Source organism: Echinops telfairi, unplaced genomic scaffold (assembly GCF_000313985.2).
Source record: "Echinops telfairi isolate 266 unplaced genomic scaffold, ASM31398v2 ScPeMD7_7424;HRSCAF=8462, whole genome shotgun sequence".
In the NCBI taxonomy this organism is placed as follows: Eukaryota; Metazoa; Chordata; class Mammalia; order Afrosoricida; family Tenrecidae; genus Echinops; species Echinops telfairi.
The window spans coordinates 28,581,656-28,593,723 of NW_022111324.1; the positions used below are offsets into that span (position 1 = coordinate 28,581,656).

Sequence of the window (12,068 nt, forward strand, 5' to 3'; positions counted from 1 at the left end):
ATTTATACATATTTTAACTAATGAGAAAATAATATCTCATGGGTGAATTTTTGTTCATCAATACTATAACACTATATCCCAAATTTGTTCACCTTAGCATGATTGAAGCAAATTCATATTCAATAAAGCCAAGTGAACTAAGTCTCAAAAAACATTTTTGAACTAGTTTAAGCTTTAGATGGGATATACCCAGTTAGTCATGTTCACCTATATATTCTTCATACTGGTTTATAATTCTAACTCAGTACTTATTTGCTCAGTTATTGGATGGATGGATGGAGGGATGGATGGGTGGGTGGATAGATAGATTTCAATCCTGAATATAATCTAAATTATTGTTTTTAAAATTGAAATTAACGGATGTGCTATTAGGATCACATAAATTGATTTGTTGTCCTTAATCTGTGGCGTTAGTAAGTTCTTAGTAACGAAGCACATGATGAGTATTGCTCCCGGGAAGACCGATGGGGGTCTACTCATTACTCATTGATCATTCACTTTCCTCATCCAGCAGAATTAACTTATTTGTGCCAGTGAAAGGTTCAGTCTATCATGCAAGTAAACAACATAGTGCAAGTAAACAAATATTTGCTTTGGAGTCAGACATTTAGCAAATAATCATATAAAAGTGTAATTATAAACTATGGTATGTGATTTTAAGGGAAATGGTAGAATATATGAAAGAACAGATAGTGAGAAAAAAATTACAAAAATTCACAGGAAAAGCTATTGAGAAGAAACTTGGGGAATGTTTGGCAGTTAAGTAGGTGAAGTCATAAAAGAAAACTGAATATTTCAAAGAAGTGTATGGGCAAACAAATTAGATTAATGGAGATCATGCTATATTTTGAGAACACAAACGCAAGCAAGTCTAGCTCCACAGTTCAAAGGGAAAGCTGGTCTTAGTGGAGACCAGAGAGGGAGTGAGACAGTCTTCATTAATTTTGTTAAGGAAGGAGAAGCCTCTGGAGGATTTTAGGAGAAGAAGAATATGATCAGCTTGCATTTTCAGTCATAATCTTGATCCCTTCTGGAGAATAAATTGGAAGGAGAGTAGATATATGGCAGTGAATTAAGACATATTGGTATTTGCCTTGAAAATAGAGAAGACAGAAATTGGGACTCTCAATCTGTTCAGAGATGAGGATTGGCTAGAGTTGAGGTATGTAGTAGTGGCATTACTAATGCAGTCCTATACTCTTTACGAAGCAAAAGGGGCCAGAGAGGTGTTGCAGAAGGCTTGTAGATATCTGAGCTACTCAATTGAATGAATAATGATTTATTCCGTTTGATAGGAGACACTAAAGGAGAGGTATGAAAAAATTAAAGCATGATTTGAGTTTTAGGCCTCTGGGATTGAGGGAACTCAGAGATAAAATAATACAGATGTCAAGTAGATAGTTGAGCATAAGCTCCTCAAACTCAAAATAGAGTGGTGTCTGAATATTGACAGATAATATTTGAAATCATGGGCACAGATGAACTAACCCAATGAAAGAAAAAAGAGTAATCAAAAAAAAAAAAGAGAAGGGACAGACATAGTGTGGTCTTAAGAAATTGTTGCATTTAAAGGCTAGGTGCAGTAGTGAACATAAATATATGAATGTGTTGCTGAAAGTATTGTATATTGAAAATAGTACAGTGTGGCTAGAGATCAGGTTAGGCAAGTGTCTACATGATCATTTGGGGTTAGAATGTGGTGTTTGGAGTGTTCTACTGAGTTCAGATTTCATTCTGGGCAAAGCAGGGAGCCATGAATGCAATTTGAATAGGGACTGGTAAAATAATCAAATTTGCATTTTAGACAAATTATTCTGGCAGCAGTATGCATGATAGATTAACAGTAGAAACAATTGGAGACACTGGAACATTAGTTATGAGGCTACTGTAATCCCACAGTGGCTGTGGGAATGGAAACCGGGGATCTAAGAAACATACAGTGATTACCAGGAGAGGCAAAGTGGTCTCTGCAAGCCGCCTGGAAGGAAAGTGAGTCCCTTACACGAGACTAGACCTGGAAGATGTGATGCGAAGTTGGTTTTAAGGATATAAGGGACACATTTCTGAGCTCAGTTTTAGATGTGCTAAATTCCATATGTTAACATATTTAACTAGTGGTTGGAAACAAAAACACAGTTCTACCGTACAAATCCGGCTTGGCCAGAGCATGTACAGTGGTATAGATAAAAGCTGGAAACACAGGGAATCCAGGGCAGAGAAACCCCTCAGGACCAATCATGAGCGTACTAGCAGGGTAAGTGAAGGGGGGGACTGATCACAATGATTGATTTATAACCCCCTCCCAGGGGGACGGACAAGAGAAAAGTGGGTAAAGAGAGACAGTGGTTGGGGTAAGACATGAAAAAAAAAGATAAATTATTAAGGATTCATGAGGGTGGGATGGTGGGGGAGGTGGGAAATGAACTGATACCAAGGGCTCAAGTAGAAAGAGAATGTTTTGAAAATGATGATGGAAACATATGTACAAATGTGCTTGACACAATGGACATATGTATGGATTGTGATAAAAGCTGTATGAGCCCCTAATAAAATGATTAAAAATAATAATAAAACAAAAGAGACACTGAAGCTAACACTGGCTTTATAGCTTTTCAAAAAATTATGGATTCCAATAGAATCTATGACGAGCATGTGTTTCCTGCTTATGGTACAGGAAAATGGAGCAGATGCTGATTCTATTAATGAATGTCTTAAGAAAGACAGAGAACAGGAACTAAGGGAGTGCTGTATCCTTGGCACTCAAAGAGCAATAGAAATACTGTGGATGCTGGAAGCAAATATTAGCTTAACCAGACCTGAGGATATCATGGTTGTAAGTTCTTAGTAGCCTCTGAATAAACAAAGAGTAACTTCTGAATAACCAACTTCAAAATGGTGGAAGCCAGTTGCCATGGGTTTCAGAGGGAAATAAAGAAAATCTGTCAGGGAAAATTTTATCTGCATTCCCGTTAGTCCTATGTCATACTTTTTGCTGCTTTTCTGAGTCCCCTGACCATTTAATCAAAAAAGATTGTTGTTTTAAACTATTTATGAAGTGTTACATAAATGGAGCCATTTTATTTTTTCAAACATCACATAGCTCACAGTTCAGTGCTGAAGTCCTCTGTTGAGTAGAGTTTTATGACTAGACAAGCAGGCTGGCTTCAGGCTATTTTGTTTTGCCTTTTCCAATGAATAAGAAAAGTGTTTCCATCAACTTAGTCAATTTTCTTGTATATGATTAAGTGATCTGGCTTTACTATATCAGGAGATAATTAAGATATTGGCTTGAAAATATAATTAGAGATTATAAATTTAAATGAGTTTGTCGATCTTAGAGAATGTTTTCAAGTCCAAGTGTAAAGCACAAAATGCTGCCCTGCTTTCTGCTCCCAATTAGATACAGTCTTCTGGTCGAGTTCTACAAATTGCCAAAGCCCTATTGGAAGATGCTGGCAGATACACATGTGTGGCTACCAATGCAGCTGGAGAAACACAGCATCATGTTCAACTGCATGTGCATGGTAATGTGATTTCCATATCTAAACCAATAATGGTTCTATGGCTTTTTCTGTTAACATGGCGGGCTCATTTTTGTTGGATTACAGGTTAAAGGAAACAACTGCTTATTTTAGTGTACATGAAAAACTTGAGAATATGTTTTATATCATTATAATTATTACTGTTTCCAGATTGTCTAATAGAGGGTGATGTTTGTAGAGCCCATATATAATTCTACAGCCCAAATGTTCCAAGCTATTTATATTCTGTTCAAGGTTGACATTCTACGGGTACCTTTTGTTGACAATACAGAAGTAACAGCTTTTTGTCCGTCATCTTGCTGCCTGCCTTTAAGAGAGATTTTGCGGATGAAAGTTATCGTTGGCTGAGGATCCACTCCCATGTGTTTTAATAAAAAGTCTGGGTGGTCATGGAATGTCTCATTAATATTACAGCTTCTCAGTAAACTTGAAATACTCTATGGCCTGAATTTAAGACTTTGGATCCCTAGAGACCTGTCAGATGTCCAAGAATTGTAGGCTTGAGCTATACTAATTCAGCCAAAGATTTTTGCAGAGAGCTATTTGAGCTCTCCATGTATATGTTACTAATTTTCTCTCATTTACATGGCTGCTTGTGCACTCCTTCATTCATTAACTCTTTCTTATATTCAACCCAGATTTACTGACCAATACAAGCGGGCTTTTAATTGTTGGTGGAAAAGTGGAATTATAAGATAATGGGATTTTCCTAGAAATGTTGATGCTTCATTATATAAAATAGACATTGGAAATACACATATAAGGAATAATTTCTGAAATTAAGGAATACTTAGAAAGATCGATATATAACCAAATAACTATAATGGAACAAAAGTCCTATAATTAAGTTAAGAACCAACATTTCTGGAGGAGAATTGGGGAGGATATTACCAATGAGGAAACATTTAACCTGAGCCGTGAAAGGCAGGCAAGGAAGCATCATGCAGATAGGTGACATTCACACAGGCGGTATAAATAATGCCTCATCAACTTAATCAACAATCATGCCTTCTCCCCCAGCCCTAGTCTTAAATAGTATGCACTCCATCCATATGTAGCAAATAAAGGGGGAGTCACTGCTAGTTATCTGGTGTGGTCATGTGCCATGTAGTTAGATGGCCGACGCAAGAACCTCAGAGCGAAATAGCACCAGGCATGGCTCCATCCCAACAGCTGTTCCCGTGTTTGAGCCATTTGGGTAGCCACTGTGTTGATGCATCTTGCCAAAGGCCTTCCTCATTTTTCACTTCCCCTCTGTTTTACCAGCAGCATGTCCGTCTCCAGGGACTGGTCTCTTCAGACAACTTGTCCAAAGTAGGTGAGATGAAGTCACACCATTCTTGCCTTGAAGGAGCATTCTGGCTGTCCTTCTTCAGAGATATGGTCGCTTGTTCTTTTGGCAGGCCACAGTACTTTCAATATTCTTCACCAGCACCGTCATTCAAATGCATCACTTCTTCTTCAGTTTTCTTCATTCAGTGTCCAACTTCCACGTGCGTACGTGGCAATTGAAAATACCATGGCTTCTGTCTGTCACACCTTAGTCCTCATAGTGCCATCCTTGGTTTTCAACATTTTAAAGAGATCTTGTGCAGGAGGTTTACCCCATGCAAAATGCCCTTTTATCTCTTGACTACTGGTTCAGTGAGCATTGATGTGGACTGAAGCAAGAATAAATCCTTGACAATTATGCATCTCTCTGCTTATCATGATGTTACCTATTGAGTTCTTCACACTGAGGTGTAATCCTTACTGAATGCTGTTGTCTTCACCAGCGAGTGCTTCAAGTCCTCCTCGCTTTCACCTAGCACAGTTGTGTCATTTGAGTACAGCAGGTTGTTAATAAACCTTCTTCCAATCTTGATGCCACCTTCTTCTTCATATAAGCCAGCTTCTCCGATGGTTTGCTTAACATACCGATTGAATAAGTGTGGTGAGAAGACACAACCCTAGCGCACATCTTTTCTGATTTTAAGCAATGCGGTATCTGCCTTTTAGTGTGTAAATTCCACATAAAACCAAATTCCTTAAGAAGGACTTCATCTTTTTACTGAGCAGTTAATTTGAAGACAAATATTTGAAGAGTGCCATCTTAGAAATAGCTCACCATGCTTGGCAACAATGTAGCCCTGCTTGTCTTGGATGTGCCCGAATGTGCCTTGTTCTTCCTAGATGGTCTTTCTCTTCCTAGTATCTGCTCAGACCTCACTGCAACTTGAGTGCCTTTGTGGGAGGCTGTCGCTCCCTCTTGGTTTTCTTTCTCTCTTACTGATGCAGACTGTGGATATCCTCAACAACTTCAGTCTTGGATATGGTTCTCTCTGGTCCCCATTTGCCCAAGAGCAAACAGTTAAAAGTAAAATCTTGGTAGAGTGAAATTGTCTCAAGTGCTAGAGTTGGGGAAATTTTGCATCCAATTCTATGCCAACCATGATTTTTGTGACCTTGAACAGATCACCTCATTTCTCTGTGCTTCAGGTTTATCACGGGATTTTAATACCAATGCTACAGAATAGTTTTGCAGTTTAGAGGTGATAAGCATAAGGTGTCTCCCATAACAAAGGCACTTTAATAAGTGGTAGCAGTTAGTGTTCTCAAATTCTATTTTCGGAGCTATTACCAAAAAGAGATTTTCTTTGTTGCTATTCTCTACCTGGCTTAAAATATAAAACAAGGGACTTTATAAGGAGGGACAATGTGCTTCTATCTAGGACCGGAAAGAACTTGCCTAGAGTAGGGCTATTGACCATCAACATGCCTAAAACTTATATGTGGTACGTATTACAATTACAGCTTTCTGGTCTCAGTGCCAGATATCCTGCAGCAGCATCTCTGATGCTCATGGTCTATAAGCCAGGGCTTAGAGGAACATTGGCCCAGACAGTAACAGCTGGCAAAGAGACTTGCCAATGTGACCAAAAATCAGAATCCTTGAAAGAAACCAAATACATTTCATCAAATGAAAAGCAAAAATGAATAAACAAAGAAGAAAGAAAGCAGAATCATACCCAAAGAAACACAGGTCTATAAACCAATATTCTAAATGTGGTTAAAAAATATTTGCTTGGAGAGAAAATCATTAGGATACATTCTTACATGAACATTTGTCAGCGAGAGGAAGCCAATTGGAAGGCATCTGGACTACTGTGAAAAGAAAGAAAAATAAAAGGTTAAGCACTTGAAGCATTTTACTAGAACCTACCATATCAGATGGAGAATATAAGCACACCCCCCCACATCTCTGGTCTCTGGTCAGAGGAAATTCACTGGAGGCTTAATCCACATGTATTCCCCTTCACTTACTTAAAAAACAGCAACAACAGCAAACATAAACACCTGAAACCACTTTAAAATGGGTCAAAGGGGAGAGAAAATAAAAATATTTTTTAATATAACTACATAATCTGCCATTATCAATTTACAATCCTTTCTATATGATAATGAGGCCGTCATGTTCCCTCACTGTGGTCACAGGGTATTCCCTGGAAACTGAATCCATGTGTGGACCATGCAAATAGATTTTGGGTTTCCACTGTCATGCACAGCCTTCTGTAAACCAGGTGTTCACTATTTAAGCTCTGATACCATTCTCTCCTTTATTATTTACAATCCTTGGATCACACAGACTACTGTGCTTCTCTTGCATATAAACTTAACTGATGTCTCACTTTGGATGGCTGCTTGTTTGAAGACAAGCCTTTAAGGCCCTTTCTCATAGTAAAGCACCATCTAGTTTCTTCTCCACACTTGACTATAGACCCCATAGCTTCAGTTATCTCTTCATAGGAGCCATGTCTAAGAACTGATTGTTCCTAGATTGGGGCTAGAATTAAGTGGGAACCCCAAATTCACTCCTTTTTATGGTTTACGTATGTTTCTGGTTCACTATCATGACATCCCTCACCTTTTATTTTAGAGAATGTCATTAATCATCCCCCTGAGGCATAAGGTAATTCTAGTGAGAGTATCATTAGTTTAGTAAATGGTAGAATTTATAACACTATTAAGAATATGAAATTAGAGACCAGCTACTATCTACAGTGCATGTTGTGTTGACTATACAGGTTAAACTCTTAAGTGACTTTACACTACATATTTACACAAACAATGGGATTGGTGATGGGGCAAAACTTTCAATAATATTCATTAACCATGGTAGAACCTCTCCTTCCAGATGAATACATGTCATAATAAAGCAGGTAGGGCATTAAGGTAAAAGTATAATCTCAGGACACTATTCATTGGGTACACCCAAGACAAAAAAATCATAACTTGATATGAATCAGAAAGAGAATAGAAGTTAGATGTAGTGTTAATAGGTGTTGGGTTTTTTTTACCATCTAGACAGGAATTGGTAGGATCTTTCACCATAAAGCATTCATCTAAGAAGATGTTCTCATGAATAATCAATTAAACAATAAATTTAAGTCCAGATTTGTGGCATGGAACAGTTTCTAAGGTATAAATACTTATAAATAGACTAATTCAGGGTACCAGTATGATTGGATACAGAGTTGGAAAGAGAAATCCAGTAGAAAGAAAACCAAAAGAAACCAAAATCACTCCCTTCAAGTTGATACTGGCTCATAGTGACCCTACAGGACAGGCTAGAAAGCTTCTCTGAGTTTCCAAGACTGTAAGGGTTTGGGGAGTGGAAAGCCCCACCTTTCTGCTGAGGGGCAATGAGTGGTTTTGAACTGCTGTGACCTTGTGCACTGCAGTCCCATTTGAGATCTCTCTTTCAGGAAGAAGACGGAATAAATGACATGAACTTCCAATCAAATAGTGATTCTGATCAAACTGGAGGCAGTGCTTGGTTCAGTATATATAATAGAAGCCCTAACAGAAAAAATGAGTTTTCATCTTGGCATTTACCATAGCAACGGAACATTGGATACATGAGACTCAAACTAGTTTATTAGCATGTACTTCACATATCATAAAATCTAATCATTCAATCCTATTGTGAATATTTGTGCAATCATCAGTACAATCAATTTCAGAACATGTTCTTGTAATCATTCTGGTTAGCTCCCTATCTCCCCTCAACCTCTCCTTCCAGGCCCATAGGCAGGTATCAATCCAGTTACTGCCTTCATAGATTTTCCTATTCTGGATTTCATATACAGAAAATTATGCAAAGCAAAAAATGGAAGCAAGCTAGCAAACAAACAAACAAAAAATAATGATTAGACAAAAAATAAAAAACTCCATAAAAAGCAGAAAGTATTAAAAACAAACAACGTTAAAATGAGTCAAAAGGGAACTCAAATAATAAAGTATTTCATTTTAGTCTAAGTACATCGGTTACAATTTACTTTACAATGCTCTCTGTCTGATAACAAGGCTATTTATAGCAGATGAGATTCACTGAAGGCTTAATCCTTGTGGGGACCCTGTAAATAGCTTTGGGGCTTCCACTCTCATCCATAGCCTTCTGCAACCCAGGCGTTTACAATTGGAACTCGGATACTATCCCCTCCTTCCAATTTGGACTTTATGATTTCCAAACCTTAGCTCACACAGGCTGTTGTGCTTCTTGCACGTGGACTTATTTGATACCTCACTTAGATGACTGCTTGTCTGAACACAAGCCTTAAAGACCCCTAATTTTATTCTTTCTGATAGCCATGCACCATCTACTTTCTTCACCACACATTGCTGTAATACTCATATTTCAGTGATTTCTGCATGAGGGCAGCCATCACACAGCGCCATGTCATAAGAACGAATTGTTCTTGGGCTGGGGCTAGGATTAAGTGCAAGCTGTAAATCCATTCATATAACTGTGACATATATGTCAGTGATTTCAATGAGAACTGGATAATGATGGATCTCACAAAGAGTTTAGAGGTTGAATTTATGAGTTAATCTGATGCAACAAGAACTGCATGAGAATGGGACTAGAAAAAAGTAACAACAATGCACAGTGAGAGACCTGAGTATTTTGACTTTACTCAATGACTCTAGCTGTAATACTTCAGTTTCCTCACAGAGCTCATCAATTCTAGAAGACAATACTGGAAGGCTATTACTTAGATTCTGGTGTACATTGGGTCGTTACGAATTGGAACGGACACATTGGCACCTAACACTAACATTGCACGAGGAACAAAAGCATTTTCAGCCCTGTGAGATAGCAGGCGTCAGTGAACGGCTACCATTTGTCTAAGAAGTAGGAACCATTTCATGCCTGTAACCTTTGAATCTCAAAGACAGCTTTTGAGCACTTGCTAAGTATTGTATACAATTTGGGGGCTATATATTGAGATAGATGTTGACAAATTCATAGAGAAGCAGTGAGCATTTCAATTAATTTATATATTACATTATTTAGGACTCCATGAGTGGTGCAAATGGTTAGCTGTTAACTGGAGGCTTAATCCACATGTATTAATTAGAAATTTAAATTAGATTAGAAATTTAAATCCATCCAGAACGACCTGGCAAGGCGCCTCAGGGCTTCAGCCACTGAAAACCCTACGGAGCAAAGTTCTACTCTGACGTGCGCAGGGTTGCTGTGAATGGGAGTCAAATAGATGACAACTTGTTTCACTCACGCCAAAAGCCAGAGATAACAAACATGACATGTGCCCTTCCTTTGAAATGGTATTATTCAAGTACAATAGAGCAACACATATAAAGAATTAGTAATAATGATTACTTAGAAAACCAAATTCAAGTCAGGTTCTCAGCTATGTTAATACATGTTGTTGTTGTTAATGTTGTTACATATTCGCAAGTTCTGGTTCATAAAGACTCTGTATACAACAGATTGAACCATTGCATCGTCCTGCGACATCCACGGCTGTTGTTGAGTTGACTGTGGAAGTCACTGTGTTACTCCAACTCATTGAGAGTCTACCTTTTGTTCACTGACCCTCCATTTTACCAAGCATGGTGACCCTTTATAGGGAAGGGTCCCTCTTAATAACATGTTCAAGGTACAAGAATTGAAGCTGTACCAACCTACCTTCTAGGTAGCATTTTAGTTGTACTCCTTCCAAGGAAGATTTGTCCATTCTTCTGGAAGTCCCATCATTTAAATGTAAGTTTTCTCTATTTCCCTTGTCCATCTTTATATGCGTGTGAGTTCATTGAAAATGCCATGGCTTGAGTCAAACACACTTCAGTCATCAAGGTGAATTCTTTACTTTTCAACACTTTAGCGGAGCTTTTTGTGGCAGATTCATTCGTCGTCTTGACTACTGAATCAACGGGTCTTTGTCGTGGATCCAAATATAGTGAAATGTTTGACACATTCAGAGTTTTCTTTTTTCTCACGACAATGTTTTCTGCTCCTGTTATATGGATTTTTGTTTTCTTTGTGTTGGGGTGTAAAGGATATAGTCTTTAATCTTCATCAACGAATTCTTCAAATCTTCTTTTGGCCTTCAGTAAGCAAGACTGTGCCACTTGCAAATCCTAGGTTGTTGACACGTCTTCCTTTCATCTTCATGCTGCATTCCTAATATAGTCCAACTTTTCAGAGCATCTACTCAGCATACAGATTGAATATTGTGCAGGGGTGCAACCCTGACATACACCTTTCCTGATTTTAAACGTCACAGCGTCCCTTGTTCTCTTTGAACACCTGCCTCTTCGTCAATGTATAGGTTCCATATGAATGCAATGAAATCCAACGGAATTCTCATTATTCGCAATGTTATCCACTGTTAGCCATGATTCACACAGTTAGATGCCTTTGCATAGTCAAGAAAATCCAAGCAAACATGGTATCCCCTGCTTTGGGCCAAAGTCCATCTGACATCAACAATGTTATCTATTGTTCATTTCACCTCTTCTTCTGAATATTGCTTGAATTTATGGAAGCCTCTTGTCAATGTACTGCTGTAGCTGGTTTTCTATTATCTTCACAATTTTACTTGCATATAATAATGATATCAATTGATAATCCTGAATTCTGTGTGTCCCTTTCATTTGGAATGGGCATATGCCTGGATCTCTTTCAGTTGATTGACCAAGTACTTGTCTTCCAAGTTTCTTGATACAGACTAGTGAGTGTTTCCTGTGCAGCATCAGTTTTGGGAAACATCTCATTTGGTATTCTGCCAATCCCTAGAGCAGTGGTTCTCAACCTGTGGGTCACAACCCCTTTGGGGGTCTCCCGACCCTTTCACAGGGGTCACCCGATTCATAACAGTAGCAAAATTATAGATATGAAGTAGCAATGAAATATCATGTTATGGTTGGGGGGTCACCACAACATGAGGAACTGTATGAAAGGGTCGCAGCATGGGGAAGGTTGAGAACCACTGCCCTAGAGCCTTACTTTCCACAAATGCTTTCAGTGCAGTATGAACTTCTTCCATACCATATTGATCACATACCACCACTGGAAATACTTGAATATTGACCAATTCTTTTTGGTACAGGGACACTAGTCTTACCATCTTTTTTTGATGCTTCTTGCATCATTCAATATTTTGCCCGTATAATCCTACAATATTGGAAATCAAGACTTGAATTTTTTTCTTCAGTTCTTTTTTTTTTTTTTTTTTAAAC

The 12,068-nt window shown here is 38.2% G+C and overlaps 1 protein-coding gene across 1 annotated transcript in view; it reads left to right on the forward strand.

The window, feature by feature from the left end:
- HMCN1 (hemicentin 1) overlaps positions 1–12,068 on the forward strand; it is a 562,350-nt gene that overhangs the window by 340,527 nt on the left and 209,755 nt on the right. Inside the window, exon 36 of the mRNA XM_004706670.2 lies at positions 3,401–3,524. Within this exon, the coding sequence (XP_004706727.1) occupies positions 3,401–3,524 (124 nt within the window). The remainder of the gene's footprint in view (positions 1–3,400; positions 3,525–12,068) is intronic.